We start from the raw sequence: 18,635 nt of genomic DNA, 5'->3' as shown, positions 1-18,635 counted from the left end.
TTGTTTTACTCTTATTTTAAAGATTCCAGGTCGCTGCTTTCTTTTTCCATGTTTCCTTCTATTTACTTGATCATATTTCTCATAGTGATTTATAGCCTTCTTAGGACAACACCAATATGTTACTCACCTGTGTTCTATTTCTGTTGCTGTTCTCTTTTCTTGGTTTTTAGTTACTTGGCCCTTTATTATTTTTTTTAATTAATTAATTAATTTTTAAAAATAAACATATAATGTATTTTTATCCCCAGGGGTACAGGTCTGTGAATCACCAGGTTTACACATTTCACAGCACTCATCATAGCACATACCCTCCCCAATGTCCATAGCCGCACCACCCTCTCCGGTCCCCCCCACCCCCCAGCAGCCCTTAGTCTGTTTTTTGAGATTGAGTCTTTTATGGTTTGTCTCCCTCCCGATCCCATCTTCTTTCATTTTTTCTTTTCCTACCCCCCAAACTCCCCACATTGCATCTCCACTTCCTCATATCAGGGAGATCATATGATAATTGTCTTTCTCCGATTGACTTATTTCGCTAAGCATAATACCCTCTAGTTCCATCCATGTCATTGCAAATGGCAAGATTTCATTTCTTTTGATGACTTGGCCCTTTATTTTAAAGCATACCTCATGTTATTACAGGATTGGATGTGAACTTTGCATATTCAGAATATTTTACTCTGGATCATGCTGTTTTCCTCTTAAGAGAGTTAAGCTTTATTTTATAATGTTGGCTTATAACTGATTTTGTTTAGTTTTAGCTTTCTCTTTGATCTAAGGAATGGCTGTTTGGGACCTCAAATGACAATTGGTGATGTTGAACAGAACCTCTTCACCTTGACCAGCCTTAAGCTAAAATATCTATCTGGAGTGTTATGTACCTGCTCAAATTTCTGCTTACTTCCTTAACTTCCTAGGAGTAGCTTTTTGTTTGGTTCCTTGGATTTCTTTTTGTTTTTGTTTTTTTCCACCCATCTTGATACTTTATTTATTTATTATTTATTATTTATTTTTCACCATAGCACATACCCTCCCACATCACCCAGCTACCCCATCCTTCCCACCCTTCTCCCCTCCAGCAACCCTCAGTTTATTTCCTGAGATTATATCTCCCTCACTGATTTCATCTTGTTTCATTTTTCCCTCCTTTCCCCCTATGATCCTCTGTCTTGTTTCTCAGATTCCTCATATCAGTGAGATCATATGATAATTGTCTTTCTCTGATTAACTTATTTCGGTTAGCATAATAGTTCCGTCCACATCATTACTAATGGCAAGATTTCTTTTTTTTTTTGATGGCTGCATAGTATTCCTGTGTGTGTGTGTGTGTGTGTGTGTGTGTGTGTGTGTGTGTTTATGTGTGTGTATACGTGTGTGTACACACCACATCTTCTTTGTCTACTCATCTGTTGATGGACATCTAGGCTCTTTCCATAGTTTGAGTATTGTGGACATTGCTGCTATAAACATTTGGGTGCATGTGCCACATCAGATTACTACAGTTGTATCTTTGGGTAAATACCCAGTAGTACAGTTACTGGGTCGTAGGGCAGTTCTATTTTCAACTTTTTGAGGAACCTCTGTACTGTTTCCCAGAGTGGCTGCATGAGCTCACATTCCTACCAACAGTGTAGGAGGGTTCCACATTCTCCACATCTCTGTTTTGCACAGCATAGAGATTTGCAAGTGCCTTGGAGAGGAGATTGCATGAAGATTTGCATTCACTTTCCTATGTTTTCTTTTCTTTGGGATTTTTTTTCCGTCCAGTCATGGCCACATTGGCTGCATTAAAGTTCATTCTGTCTTTCCAGTCTAGAAAGATTTTTGCTTTCTGCCAAGACTCTATTCCTCTAAAACGGGATTGACAGGTGCCCCTAGGGACAAAGCCTGGTTGGATGTGGAGCTTGTGCATGTCTTTCCAGGGATCCATTGCCCTTTTAACAGTTTTTACAAGTATTTTGTTTACCCTTTACAGTTGTCTTTGGCTAGAGGGATGGTCTGATCCAGCCTCTCTGTTGTGGCCACAAATTAAATTCTGTTATTTCTTTATAAAATTGTTGTTAGATTTTATTGCATTCAGATAGAAGAAATTCTTCTTTGAGAAGCAAACTATATGTATTGATTAGAATAGTGAACTACCATAAGTAAAAAATTATTTGGCTACATAAACCAAAAACTCTTAAAAATTGAGTAATTTAATAAATTTTACAGAGAAGTGTTAGTTAAGTGATATGTGATTGATCACTAATTTTTGAAGTGCATTTATAAAATTATATTTGGTAAAATAGAATTATTGTGGCTACTATATATGACTTTTAACATAATATATAAAATGTAGGTCCTGGTTAAAATCACTTTTTTTTAAAAAAAATGGCTCTACGCTCAGTGTGGAGCCCATCACGGCTTAAATTCACAACCCTGAGATCAAGACCTGAGCTGAGATCAAAAGTCAGTTGTTCATCCGACAGATACACCCATATGCCCCTAAAAAATCACATTTCAACTAAAACAAGGTGGAAATTTTTTTCTTCACAATTTTTATAAAATTATGAATTTTTATCAAAAATAGGTGAATTGTTTTTTTCAGTAGATTTCTGATACTTTATATGTATGTTTATTGTTTCTCTATTTTTGATGTATATAAATCTGTAAATTATTTACTATAGTCTTTTCTGGAGTTTTAAATGAAATAATTTTGAAATGCCTTATTATAACAAATATTTATCATAAGAGAACTGAATGTAAGTTAAGAAAATAAATGTCTGCAAGTTTTAAAATCATGTTAAAATTTTAAAATACCATATTAACATTATGAAGATGGGTCTGATCTGGTGGTATTATAAAAAATTGTTTAATAAGATTTTTATCAATAATTAAATATTTTGTGTATTATTTAGGTGCATTGACATACAGCAGAGCAACGAGGTAGAGAGGACCCAAGCACTTCGATTAGTCAGAAAGGTATGCTCTATGTCTGAGAGAGAAGGCAGATTTTTGGTGTTTACGTTAAGTATTTTACATTTTTAGATTTAGACTATTTTGTGAAATCTTTGTATTAAAATTAAACATTAAACATTTTTGTTAAAATTATATAAGGTGAATAGGCCTGTTAGAGTTAAGCATAAATATTTTGTGTAATTATTCTGTGTGATTGGGTACAGCTAGGACAATATTTTTTAATAAAATATTCACTGTAAGGAATAGAGTTGTTCCCCCACCCCATCCCCCTACCCGTTATCTGGAGTTTCAGTTACCTTAGGTCAACTGTGGTTTTCCTTCTGCCATATGGTTAGAAGGTCTGTAGTAGACTAATGTTACGTCACAATACTTATATCTTCACCTCACTCATCTCATCACATAGGAATTTTATCATCTCACATCACCACAAGAAGGGTGAATACAGTACAATAAGCTATTTTGAGAGAGAGAGACCCTATTCATAGAAATTTTATTATAGTATATTACAGTTCTGTTTTATTGTTATTGTTACTAATCTCTTGCTGTGCCTAATTTATGAGTTAAACTTATTGTAGATATGTATGTACAGTAAAAAAAATAGTATACTTGACTTTTGAACTTCATGGGTCTACTTATGTAAATTTTTTCTATAAATATAGAACTGTAAATGTATTATCTCTTATGATTTTCTTAACATTTTCTTTAGCTTCCTTTATTGTAAGAACATAGTCTATAAAACATACAGAATATGTGTTAACTGTTTATGTTATCAGTAAGGCTTTCAGTCAACGGTAGACTTTTAGTATAGTTTGTATATAGAGTTCAGTACTGTCTGTGGTTTCAATATCCACTTGGGGGTCTTGAAACATATCCCGCGTGGATAAGATAGTGGGGAAGAACTACTGTATTTCTTCCTTCGTAGACACGTAAATGAAATTACTGCTTTTTTGATGTAGTATTGGAGAAAGAGGATTACTTGTTTCCCGCTCTACTTTTCTCTTACTTGTATGCATGGAGTTAATACCATTAAAAGAATGTCACAGAGCGTTACAAGCTGGTTTTGGGGTCAAATTTAGGTAGAGTCCATAGCAGTTTCAATAAGCAGTTCAGACCATTTTACAGGATAGGTCAGAATCTAAATTCTGCATTAGAGCATGGTAAGGATAACCCATAATGCTTCTATTGAGAGGTTTTCAAGGAATTTTTTGTTGTTAATTGATACCCTCATGGCAAAATACTGAACTAACAGTTAACTTGGTAAGGACGGTTATGTATGAATTTTTTCATGTTTCATCCTAAGTATCCTGTTTCATCCTAAACATTTATGAGACTTATCCAGTATATGGTTGCTTTAATGTAAAAACATCAAAAATTTTTAAAATTATTTAAAAAAATAAAATTTTTAACCCTTCTCTTTACTCCCCTTTGAATTCAGTGCATACTTCAGAATGGTAGAGTGTTGAATTTGTACATTAACTAGATCTCCTCTTTTTCCCGTTTATTTCAATGTCCAGCTTGGGGTTAGTAGTAATACCCACAGATGAGCATAGTAAGGAAGAGGTAAATGGATGAATGGCTTAAAAGAAATTTACAATTCTAATAAGAGTAATATTGAAAATAGATTACAGTATTTCTGTCAGTGGGTAAAGTGTCATATTGAGGCTATGATTTCACTCCTCAAATTTTTTGTTTCTAAGATTTTATTTATTTATTTGACATAGAGAGATCACAAGTTGGCAGAGAGGCAGGCAGAGAGGGAGGGGGAAGCAGGCTCCCTGCTGAGCAGAGAGCCCGAAGGGGGGTTTGATCCCAGGACCCTGAGATCATGACCTGAGCTGAAGGCAGAGGCTTAACCCACTGAGCCACCCAGGCACCCCTTATAAAATGTTTTGGCACATTACAATTTAGTTTGTAAACAGCCCAGTAGAAGTAAATAGACCCTTAACAATTTAATAATGCTATTGCAAAAATATTATTTTCTTCTGTTATCTTCTAAAACACAGAGTAATTTGAGGCAGATAACATTTGTGAATCCAAAGGCAGGAAAATTGCTTATACCTGATGGTAGGATGTAGACTCAGAGGAAGAATTGTGGTGCAGGGTTCCTCCTTGGTTTAGCTAAAAGAAGATAGAATTAAGAGGAAGCATACTTGCTGAATGAATAGTGACCTCTATTGGTTAGAGGAACTGTAATTTTTGTAGTATTTTTTTTAAAAGATTTTATTTATTTATTTACAGAGAGAGACAGCGAGAGAGGAAACACAAGCAGGGGGAGTGTGAGAGGGAGAAGCAGGGTCCAGAGTGAGCAGGGAGCCCTATGGGGCACTCGATCTCAGGACCCTGGGATCATGACCTGAGCCAAAGGCAGAGATGCTTAATGACTGAACCACCCAGACGCTCCTCAGTAGTATTTTTTTAACAACCAAAGCACATATTTCTTTTTTTCAGCAACATCTTGGCAAGAGCTAGTAGAAATTAATGTTAATGTTATAATGGCTAGGTCACGATGGTTTTTTTGTATGCATTTAAAAAGTTTTAAAATTTTCTATGTAAATATTAATCTTCTTTATTTTAAAGAAAAGGTAGAAACATTTGTTGCTTTAGGATAACTTTTCCATGAATAATTAAGGAATATTCATGGGTTTTTCTTCCTTTTTCACCTATCTTCACTTGTCTAATTCATTTGGAAGATTTTTTGTTTCCATGCTCATTTTCAGTGTCTTCGATTTTTTTTTTTTTTTTTTCCCTTTCTCTCCAGTCCAGAGAATCTCTCCTGGTTTTTGTCTTTCTCTTCTTCTGTATAATTTTCCCACTTTTCAGCTGTTACTACTCTTTATCCCCTTGAAATTCTATTCACTGCCTGCCTAATTTAAGCCATCAATTTTCCTTCTATATTGTTTCTTTATTCATATAGTAAGAGATTAACATAGCACATATTTTTTTACAGTTGAAGGGATTCATTTAGGGAATTACTTGCCCTTGATACATAGGTTTATAAATCCAATAACATCTAATACAGATCAATTATCCCTACTCAGAGACCTATTATTTTGGAAATTGTTCACCTACCAGGCTTCGTTTATTAAACAGTCATTAACTACATAATTTGTTTTCTTTCTAATTTCCAAACTGAAGATAATGTTATCTATTTTCACTGTTATAAATATATTATTGCCAATTAAACTTTTCATTTAAAGTAAGATTTATCCAAAGTTTTGTCACCAGAAACATACTATTTGCATCATGCTTTTTGAAATATTAAACATAGATTATGGATTACTAATTTTACCTTTTGGCATAGCAACAAGTGAGGAAGAATGAGGGCCCAAATTAGAGTTTGATGGGAGAGAGAATATGGATAGTGAATAAATTGGTAGGACAGGACTTGGTGGCTATATATGGGGAAGACATAGGAATGGAGTAGTACAGTAGTGTGTTAACAGCTGTTGTTACCACTGACTTCCTGTGTCTAGGTACTGTAAAGTTGTATTAAATATAGTTCCTATTTGAGAGAACTTAGAATCTCAGAAACGTTAAATATTGTCATTTAATTGATTATAGTCTGAATTATTAGGGGAAAATAGCCAACATTTTCCCATAATTATAATTATTAACATTTATTGCATCAATTAGTAACCCTTAGAAATGTTCTTATGAAGAAGATTAAAACTGATGTCTGGATCTTATAAATGTTCTGTGGTTATAAACACCTCGCTCTGAACAGAATAGGGTTTAAACATGTGTTATGAAGTAAATAACTTCTTTTTCTGATTCCTCCCTGTTACAGATGATTACTGTGAATGCTTCCTTGTTTCCTAGCTCTGTGGCCAACTCATTAATAGCAGTTGGAAATGACGGACTTCAAGAAAGAGACAGAATGGTCCGAGCATGCATTGCTATTATCTGTGAACTAGGTCAGAATTCTCTTCAAGTCATGAAAATGAAGCATTTTAGGAATATATATATATATAAGAATGTAACATTTTTTAATGTGAACTGGGTCAGAATTTTCTCCCAAGTAATAAAAATAAAGTGTTTTAGAACAAATATAAGAATATAAGATATGACATTTTAAAATGCCTTTCATACTTGAATTCTTAGTTATTGCTACAAAGATATGAAAAATTTAGTTCATAGGAATATAAGAATTGTCCAGATTCCAGTGTTGAGAATAAAATTGCTTCTCAGACATTAGTTAACCACACTATATTTTGATGTGGGTTAAAAAACAATCTATTATACATTAAAAAAAATCTAAATGCAAAACAAAGAGTGACGTGGGGAAAAACAGAAAAATGGATGAGCATTTAACTGATGATTGTAAAGAAAAGGAGTCTTGAGTTATCAAAAGAAATAAACAGATTTCAGCAGCTATAGATTTTGTTAAAAGGAAACAAACCAACAAAAAAACGCTCAGTGCTGGAGCAAACAAAAAATAAATGTTACAAACATGATAGGTGAGTAACTTATTTACATGCAGATCAGTAAGAAAAATAAATAATTCTCGAAGAAACATGACTAATCAACATATTTAAAAAGTTCAACCTCACTTAAAACCAAAAAAATACACTTTTAAATGATAAGAGATGATTTTTCCCACCAAAAGTAGAGCTCATGTAGGTTACATTCACTCTTGGTATAATAAAGTTATTAACAAAATCATAAACTAAATTTAAGAGAATCAAACCCTATTATTGAAGATTTAAAACTTCCATTCACAGTATATACTTATTTAAAGACTTACTAAAGTCAGAAAGTTAATCAAGGACATTTTGAAAATAATAAAAATTTGACATGTCAGTATATGCGATGCTTGGAAAGCTGTATTCAGAGTTAACTTACATAAAACGCTTTTATAACTAAGCAAAAAGCAATGAAAATAAGTGCATGAGCCCAAGAAGTAAAAAAAAGGAAAGAAAATCAGCTTTAAGGTAAGCAGGAGGAAAGCAACAATGAAATTAAGAGTCCTAATTAGAGAACAAGATTGACAATTTAAAATAATCTGTTAGTTGAAGAGAAACATACATGGGTACCCAAAGATGCACTAATGTTTGAAAAACAGGGAAGTCAGAGAAACACAGGATAAATATACAAATGAGGAAGAAAGAAATAGGAATTTTTTAAAATTATGAAATAATTTTTATAAATATTTGAAAATCTTGCTGAAATGAATGGGTTTTTGGAGGAAATTTTATTTCCAGTTAACTCAAGAAGTAGAAAACATAATAAGATAAAAACCATGGAAGTACTTGATGAAATAATTGCCTTCAAAAAGACTTATTCAGATAGTTTTGTCTTTAAAAAATTGTTCCAAGGAACAGAGTTCTTATATAATGTAAGCTAACTGAAAGTATTAAAATATGGAAACCTACCAATTTTTTAATGAAACTATCATTTTATGTGCATATACATATACATATATGTACATATATACATATACCCACACCTATACACATATACAAAATAATTAAAACCTTTTTTGTTAACATTCTAGAATATTTCAGATCAGTACTGTATTATTCTTAATGGTAGATCTCTGTAAGTACTATAAACTTTTAATTCCTAATTAAATTAGTATTGCTAAAAACTTTCATCAGGTTAGTAAATTAAAATAATAAAGGACGTTTACATATTGTAGATGATGTATCTAGAAAACTCTGAATCAGCTGAAAAACAGAACTTAACTAATTCAAGACAGTAGAAATGTGAAAATACAGATAGATTTATTTTGTGTTTTATGATAAAATTAGTAAATATATTAGAAAAAAATACTATTTCCAGAGTAGAAAAGGAAACTATGTATCACAAAACTTAGTAAGAAATGTATGACTTGTGCCTGTGTTTGGGGGGATACTTTTTACATTTGAATTTGTCAAGTTAATTCTTAATAATGTAGAAATGAGAACATTGGTTGTGTAGTAGAGGGGATACTAATTGAAAAGTGGTATGAGGGAACTTTCTAGGATGATGAAATTTCTGTATCTTGATTGGATATTGGTTATAAGAATATAAAATTTCAAAATTTATTGAACTGTTCTGTTAAAATCTGTGAATTTTACTCTATGTGATTATACATACCTCAATGTAGAAAAAAAAATAGAAGCAGCCTAATTCTAAAATAAGGCTAGAATAAACATGAGATATCCAACCATGAGAACATTTTTGAGAAACAATAATGAAGGGAAGGGAAAGGGTTTTTTTTTGTGTGTGTGTTTTTTTAATAAAAACTTATTAAGCTAGGTGATTAAGAGAGAAAAATGAAAAGAAATTGAGTTACAGACTATGGTATATAGGGAATTAGTATATCAGAAGAATAAAAATCAGTTTGTAAAGCATGCTAGGATAATTGATTAAACGTTTGGAAAAAGATTGAGTTTATCAGTCTTAAGCAAAGCTCAGTTTCCTGAGATTGAAAGCTGGAATGTTAATCATGAACTCATTTAAAACACATAGATGTATGTGTGGGCATGATCAGAAAAGGCCTGATCTTTGAAGTAAGGGAGGAGTTTCTGAGTTTAAAATCTAAGATTAAAATCCAAAGTTAAATTGCAAAGCAGATGAAAGATTTGAAATAGATGAAAAGCTAACATATTCCCATTAAATGAACAACTTCTTGCAGTTGATAGGAAAGAAAAACCATTCCAGTAAAATATGGACAAAGAATATAAAAAAGCAATTCAGAGACATTAAAAAAAAATCAGGGTTTTGGGAAGAGTATATTCAGTGACTCTTATTAGATACATTTATTCATGTTTTAAATGTCTTTGACGAGAAAGTTTTTCAAGTCAGAAAGGAAGTTGTTTCACCATAAAATTCCAGATTTCTGATTACTTTTTATTTATATATCCACTACATACTTTATTAAGTTTTTCTTTTTTATTTTAGCACTTCAGAATCCAGAGGTGGTGGCCCTTCGAGGTGGACTGAACACCATCCTGAAAAATGTGATCGACTGTCAATTAAGTCGAATAAATGAGGCCCTAATTACTACAATTTTGCACCTCCTTAATCATCCAAAGACCCGACAATATGTGCGAGCTGATGTAGAGTTGGAGGTAGGAACTTTAATATCCTTTTCTAGTTTTACAGTATGACTTTAAATACATACCTACTCTTGCTTTGAAATTTTAAAGTTAATAGATGCAGCACAAAGTTAATTACCAAACATAAATTAAGACTGACTTTTCCTCAGCAGTATTTTATAGTTCATTCCATTGGGACTGATTTGGAAATACTATTCTCAAGAATATTTCATCAATATATAAAGTGAAGTTTATTTTTTTATTATCTGTGAAAACTTTATTAAGCCAATTATAGCACAAGTAAAGTTGCATATACATTTACCTGCTTATTTAAGAGAACCGTTTCTTTTTCTTTCTTTTTTTTTTTTTTTAAGATTTTATTTATTTATTTGAGAGAGAGACAGTGAGAGAGAGCATGAGCGAGGAGAAGGTCAGAGGGAGAAGCAGACTCCCCATGGAGCTGGGAGCCCAATGTGGGACTCCATCCCGGGACTCCGGGATCATGACCTGAGCTGAAGGCAGTTGTCCAACCAACTGAGCCACCCAGGCGTCCCCCGAGAACCGATTCTTTTTAAGAACTTTAGTATGTTAACTATGTGAATAGCTCCTGCTAATTATACACTATTTATTTATTAACCCATGCTAAAATTCTCTGAACTTAGAGGTACTTGTTAGCAACTAATGACCATATATACTTGAAAGAAAAAGAATACGTATCTTTTCTTTTTAAAATATAGTGCAATTGAATTTTTTTAGTATTTCAGTGTTTTTTTGCAGTTAGTCTAAAATAATAAGACTGCTTTGTACTCTTTTTTATAATAAAGTGTGTAGTGGAGGTTAGAACAGAATTACTGCAAACTGATCTTACAGTTTATCTGTGTGAATGCACTACATTGTTGTCCATTGTAGATACCATTCAGAGTAAGATTAAACTAAGGACTTGTTTATATTTGGGTATGAAATTATGCAAAGTATAAAAGATAAATTGTTCTCTAGCATGTTTTTCTAAATCATTATATGGAATTTGTCTTCAGTCTTACAGTTCTGGTTTTATTAAGGCCAGTAGAAGTATTTGAGATTATAAAAGTGACAGCTTTTATCATTAACTAATAAGTAAAATTTTCTTCTCAATAAGTGATTTCAAATACATTCATTATTCATGGGAGTCCATTGGGAATAAACTAGCATTTTTGATGTTTTATAGTATGTTTAGCCTGAATTTTTTTTAATCAGGTAGAACTATTATTTTAGGATTGGTGAGATGATTATAATAAAGGCCTGTTTTTTTATTCCTATGTAATTATAAAACAAATTAGCCAAGCCTTTATTAAAAAAAAAAAACTCAAAAGAATATGGTAGACATTTAAGTACAGGAGTGTCTTTGCTTATGTATCTATTTCTTTAAAACCACAAATGTTTGTTCTTTACTCCTCTAACAAGATTTCCCCAAAATAGCATAGTGATTTAGAGCATAGACTTTGGACTATACAGATCTGGTTTTGATTTTTTTGCTCCTGTAATCTACTAGCTTTACGACTTGGACAAGTTATGAGCCTCTCTTGGACCCATTTTTTTCTTAGGTAAAAGGAAGGTCATGGTTTTCATTTTAAAGAATTATTGTGAACAATAAATACTGTCATAATAATAGTTGTAATAACACCAGCTAACACTCATGTAATGCTTATAATGAGTTAGTATTTCCAGGCACTTTACATATATTAATTCTAATCTGCATAAAATTCTGATCTTTGTACTTCAGTACCTAGCACATAGTAAATATTCAACAAATACTGTTTACCGTACATATCATTCTTCATCATCCACTTTAATATCATAATCTTCATTTTATAGTCACTAAGAGAATATTATCCTCATTTTTAATAATTATATTTTACAAAATTTGATTCTAAATTGATACTTTGATTTCCATTTCTCCATACAAAGGAACTATTTTCAGTGCTGCTGTCTCTGTTGTTAGGCTCAGGTCTGTCTTCCTCTTAAAAATCCCTTTTTAAATTTATTCTCGCTTTAATTTCTGCTATCTGTGATATGTTTTGACCTCAGACAGAAAAATGTGTGGATTTAATATAATGTATATAATGTATATAATATAGACAGTCTATAAGGGTTGTAAATCAATTGTAATTTTTTATAGTAATTTTTAAAAACTTTATCTTTTAAAGTTACACTTCAGAGTAGAATAAATTCGATCACTCATAGCATCTGCTATGGAAACTACAAAACTGGAGTAATTGGGGCGCCTGGGTGGCTCAGTAGGTTAAAGCCTCTGCCTTCGGCTCAGGTCATGATCCCAGGGTCCTGGGATCGAGCCCCACGTCGGGCTCTCTGCTCCGCGGGGAGCCTGCTTCCTCCCCTCTCTCTCTCTGCCTGCCTCTCTGACTGCTTGTGATCTCTCTCTCTCTCTGTCAAATTAAAAAAAAAAAAAAACTGGAATAATTATGAAAGTCATATATTTAAAGCAGCATAGAGCTATGAAAGCAATAAGAGCCAGAAAGTGGAATTTGTGAGAGGGAAGATTCTTTGAGTTGCCCTGAAGATCTACAGATGCTTTTCTGGATGGGTAGCTAAAGATTTAAGTTCAAAACTTAAAAAATACGTAGAAAAGATTCCCAGTCTCTATTGCTAAGGAGAAAAATATTTGCTAAGTTCTCTATTGAAAATCCTGGAAGACCATACTTGAGGAACGAGGGAAAACCAAAGGTATCCTCAGTCTTCTCAAAATTACAGTGTAGTCTCAATTTTAACACAGTTGGTGATAAAGATAAGGTGATCAGCCCCCCACCTTACTCTACCTAACAGAGGAAAGGATAAACCATTTCTGATGGAGGTAACATCATTTGGAATATTCACAGTATCTGACATTCACTTACTAATTTGATTGAATGTCATGCAAAAAGATATGACCATTTGACTAAACACCCAAAAGAGAAACATTCTACAGAACCATACCCACAGGTGATCCAGATAGCGCAGTTAGAGGGAAAGAGTTTAAAACAACCATGGATGTTATTTTAAACAACACCCAGAATGCCTGGGTGACAGTTGGTTAAGGGTCCGACTCTTGGTTTCGGCTCATGTCATGATCTCAGGGTTGTGAGATCCAGCCTCACAGCACAGCGTCTGCTTAAGACTATCTCACTCTCTCTGCTTCTCCCATTCCGTGCTCACTCTCACTTTTTAAGACTTAAGCAGTCTTAAAAATAAATAAATAAAACAACCATGTGTAATTTGTTCAGGAAAATTAAGAAAAAAGGAAGAAAATGATGAAATAATGGTGAATTTGAACAGATAATAGAAATACATAAATGATTTCAGTGGAAGTTGTAGTACTGAAAAATACTTGAAATTCTGAACTCAATGAAAAATGCATTTTGGACAAGAAGATATTAGTAAACTAGAGGAAAAGTCAATAAAAATATCCAGGGTAAAGCACAGAGAGGAAAAAGAAAGAAATGAATAGCACACACAGAAGGGATAAGATATAATTTTGTCTTTGGAGAAGAGAAAATGGGCAGAAGCAAATATCCAAAGAGACAATGGCCAGGACTTTTGTTTCTGAAACTGATGAAACTTTATGCTCACAAAGCTCACAAAACTCCGAATAAGATAATACAAAGAAAACATGTAGGCACATCATGGTAAGATTGTTGAAAACCAAGATAAATAAAAATCTTGAAAACAGCTTAAGGGGGAGAAAAAAAAAAACAAAAACATATTGCTTTCAAAGGAACATGTCTGATAGCTGATTCCCAACAGAACTCTTAAAAACTAGAAGACAGTAAAATGGCATCTTTAGAGCACCGAAAGGAGAATATGCCAGCCTAACCCAAAGAAAATGTCTTTCAAAAACAAAGGCAAAATAAAAGATTTTTTGAGACTAAAAATAAAAAAGAGAAGACCAAATAGAATGTAAAGAAACACTACTCTTTCTTAGATTCTCTGTCGCTGTCAATTAGCACATTGTGCATGAGCCCTCTTGAAACAGGTCCTCCAGCTCCAGTCAAGGCTTCAGGTGACTGTAGCCTGACCAGTATTTTGACTGCAATCTTAATGAGGGCCCCAAACCGTAACTGCATAGCTAAGCCTGTCATAGACGGCTGTCTCCCAGGAACCATATGAGATAATAAATATTTATTGTTGCTTAAAATATGACACACACGGGGCACCTGGGTGGCTTAGTGGGTTAAAGCCTCTGCCTTCGGCTCAGGTCATGGTCTCAGGGTCCTGGGATCAAGCCCCGCATCAGGCTCTCTGCTCGGCGGGGAGCCTGCTTCCTCCTCTCTCTCTGCCTGCCTCTCTGCCTACTTGTGATCTCTCTCTCTCTCTGTCAAACAAATAAATAGATTTTAAAAAAAAAAATGACATACACAAAGAATAAAAGAGTAGAGGGAGTCCTCAAGGGGAAAATGATCTAAGATAAACGAAGAAATTTAGGAAGAAAAGAGTAGTGACAGAAAAGGCATATATATGACTAAATATAAAAGAATACTGATTGTCGAAAGCAATTTTAATAATGCCTTATGTATTTTAAGTTATATTTAACATTAAAAGTTAGACCACAATAATGCAGTAGGCATGGTGAGAGAGTTGATAAATGAGATATAGTGGTTAAAAGTTTAAAATAAGTGACTTTAGCAAGATTGTTAAATACAAGGATAATACACCAAATAACTTGGATTTTTTATACTAGTACCCAAAAGAGGGTGTAATAGACCACTTAATAATGTTCAAAAATAAGCAAAACTAAGTCATGGTTTTAAAAGTCAGGATAATAATTTTGGGTTAGGTGGTGACTGAATTTAGGAATAAGGAGGCTTTAAGGATTCTAATGTCTTCTTCATCTGGTGCTAGTTAGAGGGATGGACTTAGTTTGAGAAAATACACCAAACCTTAGATTCATGGGTTGTGCATCCATAATTTAATTGGTACATTAAAAATACTCAAATTGGGCACCTAGGTGGCTCAGTCTAGTCTGCCTTCTGCTCAGGCCATGATCCCAGGGTCCTGGGATTGAGGCCACATCTGGCTCCCTGAAGGGAGCCTGCTTCTCCATCTCCCATTGCTCTTCCCCCTGCTCATGCTTTCTTGCTCTGTCAGATAAATAAAATCTTAAAATAAAATTACAGATCACGCATACATTCCTTGATGATGAGTTTGAAGAATCAAGTTTCTCAAACAGCATACCCAATAAAGATACAGAGAAGTGAAATTAATTTTAGCTTGTTACAGGAAGGATGTGTTTTATAATAAACACTAAATTTTTTCTTCTTTTTCTCCTTTTTTTTTAATTAGCGAATTTTAGCACCCTATACTGATTTTCACTACAGACACAGTCCAGATACAGCTGAAGGACAACTCAAGTAAGTACCATTTGTTTCTAGTAATTTATAAGGTAGTGTGTACGTTGCTGTTAAAGCTTTTAGGTTTGTCTGATTGCATGTAGAGTTAGAGCAATGAGAGTTTAAGTAAATTTCCTCAATGAGAGTTTAAGTAAATTTTCACTAATAGGAAATTTATGTTGTGGTTCTCATAATTAGCTGAGGTTTAAAAAATTAAACAGTTATGAGAAATTTAAAGACTCCGAATTTCTTATTTAAAATAATGTAAGATAGATTGCAATAAAAACCTAGATCTTTAATTATTTTTCTATTGTACGTATTTTTAGCATAATTATATTGGGAGACTTAAGAGAATGAAACAACAGGGAATAGAATGAAGAGCCGCCTTAACAAACGGACTGAGCAGAAAGATAAAGATACTCTGTAGAATTTTGAAAGTAAGGTTAATGGGAAAGTGAAAGGAGATAAAGTAAAGGTTGTTTTCTAGGAATGAGGTAGGGTAATTTTCAACATCATTTTGGAGAGAAAAGCCCATGTTTGTGAGGTATTTTGGGATAACTATAAATTGATTTAGTGATCAGTGTATTAACATATCTGTAAAGATTTTGCAGATGGTGCGATGATAATAAATGTGCTATGAAGTGTTTTTCTAGTAGGATTATTGAATGACAGACATAAGCACTTATTTAATAGATAGAATATAACTTAAAATTCTTAAGTTTTAGAATATTGTGAAACGGGATATTTTTATTGTTTTTCATTTTTCATTGTTTTTCATTTTTATGGAAGATAGTGAGTGGTTTTATGTCTTTAATTACTTCTATAACTATGGACTGATCACACCCTAATATTTCATGGCTGAAAGAAATATTGGCTGAGCTAAGAAATCAAAATAGATGTTCTCTGTTTAAGACTTCTCAAATCTTCCTCCTGCTGAGTTGTGAATTGGGATTCTTAGGCTCCTTTCTTGGCTTTTCCTGATGACATTTGATATTCTCCTTATTGATGGCAGAAATGCACTTTCCACTGTTAACTGACAAATTACTATGAATGTAGCAGCTTAAATAAATCAATTTATTAGCTCACAGTTCAGTAGGTCAGAAGAGGTCAGTCAGATAAGAGCTGGCATAGCTTTTATCTGGAAGTTCTGATGAAAAATCCATTTCCAAGCTCATTCACGTTGTTGGCAGAATTTACTTCCTTGCTACTGTAAAACGGAGATCTCTGTTTCCTTGCTGTCAGCTGGGGCCTACTCTCAGTTTCCAGAGGCCACCCTTGTTCCTTCCACTTGGCTCCCTCTGTCTTCAAACAGAGCAGAAATTCCTGGAATCCTTTGCTTTGAATCTCTCTTTCTCTTCTGCCATTAGCTAGTGAAAGCTCCAGTTAGATCAAGCCTACCAGATTATCTCCCTGTCTTTTAAGATCTGCCAGGCTGTTTAAGGTTAAATTAGTCACAGTCATAGCAATGATACCATATTCACAGGATCCAGGGATAGGGTGTGGAATCTTGAGGGCATGGTAGACATTTTTAGAATTCTGCCTACTGGGATGAGTGAGAGATGAGCCTGGCTGTTTTTAGAGTTGGAGGGATAAGGTACATTCTACCAAATTCCTTTCTTACCTGTTTGGTTCTGTGCTTTACTTTGATTTAGTTCCTGGACTATGGGTGGTTTCTGGAGCATTGGTACATTATGGCCAGGGAACAAGGGAAAATGGAGTGATTTTTTTTTTTTTTTTAATATTACAAATTTATTGAGTAGGTTAGAGATGGATTACTAGGCAGTCACTGTAGGTATGTCATTAACATTTTCTTTTCTTTTGACGAGAGAGCAAGTGTGAGCAGGTGGGAGGGGCAGAAGGAAAGAGAAAGACTGAGAATCTTAAGCAGGCTTCTCGCTTGCTCAACCTGAATCCTGATGCGGAGCTCCATCTCATGACCCTAGATCATGACCTGAGCCTAAATCAAGAGTTGGATGCTTAATTGACAGTCACCCAGGCACTCCTGTCACTAACATTTTTTTTTAAGATGTATTCATTTATTTGAGAGAGTACAAGCTGGGGGAAAGGCGGAGGGAGAGGGAGAAGCAGACTCCCCACTGAGCTGGGAGCCCTACATGGGGCTCTATCCCAAGACCTGGAGATTATGATTCAAACCGAACGAAGGCAGATGCCCAACCATCTGAGCCACCCAGGTGCCCCTGTCACTAACATCTTTACAAGAAGGAGCTGTGAAAACTTTATCCCACAATTGTCCAATTCTCATTTCTTCCACCACCCTATCTTCTCATTTTAGTTTCTGTTACATTCTCATGTATTTGATGCTGCAGAGCTTAGTGTGGCTCGTTTGTATATCTTTTTTAAGTGTTTCATTTCTCTTTCGCAGACTGCTCACTGTTCTTTAACTTGATTTTTTTTTTAAAATCCAACCCCTCTATTTTTTCTTTCCCAGTTCTCAGATTTCTGTATTCTCAAAACTGTTAAAGACCTTATTAGGGAAGACAAAAAGCACAAAAAAACCCACAGACAGTTGGGAAAATAGAGGTGGTTGACATGGCATAAATAGTGGAAGATTGCTATTAAGTATTGAAAACGGCCATAAGTCATATGTGGAAAATATTTAATGAATATAATAGTTCTGTTGCTTGATTAATGGTCAAAAACTATTGCATAAGAAAACAGTATGATACTTGAATACTCAATTAGAAGAAAATAGCTGTGATATTAATAATATCTAGTTATTTCATATCAGTGAGTATATGGGTTATTGAGCTTGCATGTTAGAAATGCTAAAATAAAAAAAGAAAAGTAAAGAAATGCTGAAATAAGTTTGGGGCAAGAATTTTCAAGTGAAGAGAATACATGTGGTAGGGCATCTGGTTGGCTTAGTGAGAAGAGAATGTGACTTTTGATCTTGAGGTCATGAGTTCGAGCCCTACATTGGGTGTAGAGATTACATACATACATATATGTACTTAAATAACAAACAAACTTTTAAAAAAAGAAAACATGTGGTAAAAGTAAGAGGTAATTTTCTTTGCTAAGGGGTAGCCTTTTGACAGGGATGCTTATTAAATAGGGTGGTGCTGTCTGTAGTGCTCAATTAGAGGTATTAATGAGGTATCTAAGAATAATTTTCAGGAAGAGCAGGAAAAGTAGAACCAAATTGAAAAGTGGAATTTATAACTTACTTTAAACTATGTTGGGAGTTTTAAATTGGGGTGAGGGTCAATATATAATTGGGTAATTTTCTTTGAATTAGATCTGACCTTTTTTTTTAAAAAACATGTTTTATATCCTG

General features: G+C 33.8%; 1 protein-coding gene across 9 annotated transcripts in view; it reads left to right on the top strand.

The window, feature by feature from the left end:
* Positions 1-18,635, top strand: part of RICTOR (RPTOR independent companion of MTOR complex 2) — a 141,424-nt gene that overhangs the window by 70,670 nt on the left and 52,119 nt on the right. For all 9 annotated transcript variants that reach the window (XM_047731256.1, XM_047731250.1, XM_047731251.1 and 6 more), the window contains 4 exons: positions 2,895-2,958; positions 6,743-6,869; positions 9,841-10,010; positions 15,291-15,358. In XM_047731256.1, the coding sequence (XP_047587212.1) occupies positions 2,895-2,958; positions 6,743-6,869; positions 9,841-10,010; positions 15,291-15,358 (429 nt within the window). The remainder of the gene's footprint in view (positions 1-2,894; positions 2,959-6,742; positions 6,870-9,840; positions 10,011-15,290; positions 15,359-18,635) is intronic.

This window comes from Lutra lutra, chromosome 5 (genome assembly GCF_902655055.1).
Source record: "Lutra lutra chromosome 5, mLutLut1.2, whole genome shotgun sequence".
NCBI classification, from domain to species: domain Eukaryota; kingdom Metazoa; phylum Chordata; class Mammalia; order Carnivora; family Mustelidae; genus Lutra; species Lutra lutra.
The sequence above is the reverse complement of the archived record's forward strand: the minus strand, read 5'-3'. Positions and strand labels throughout refer to the sequence as shown.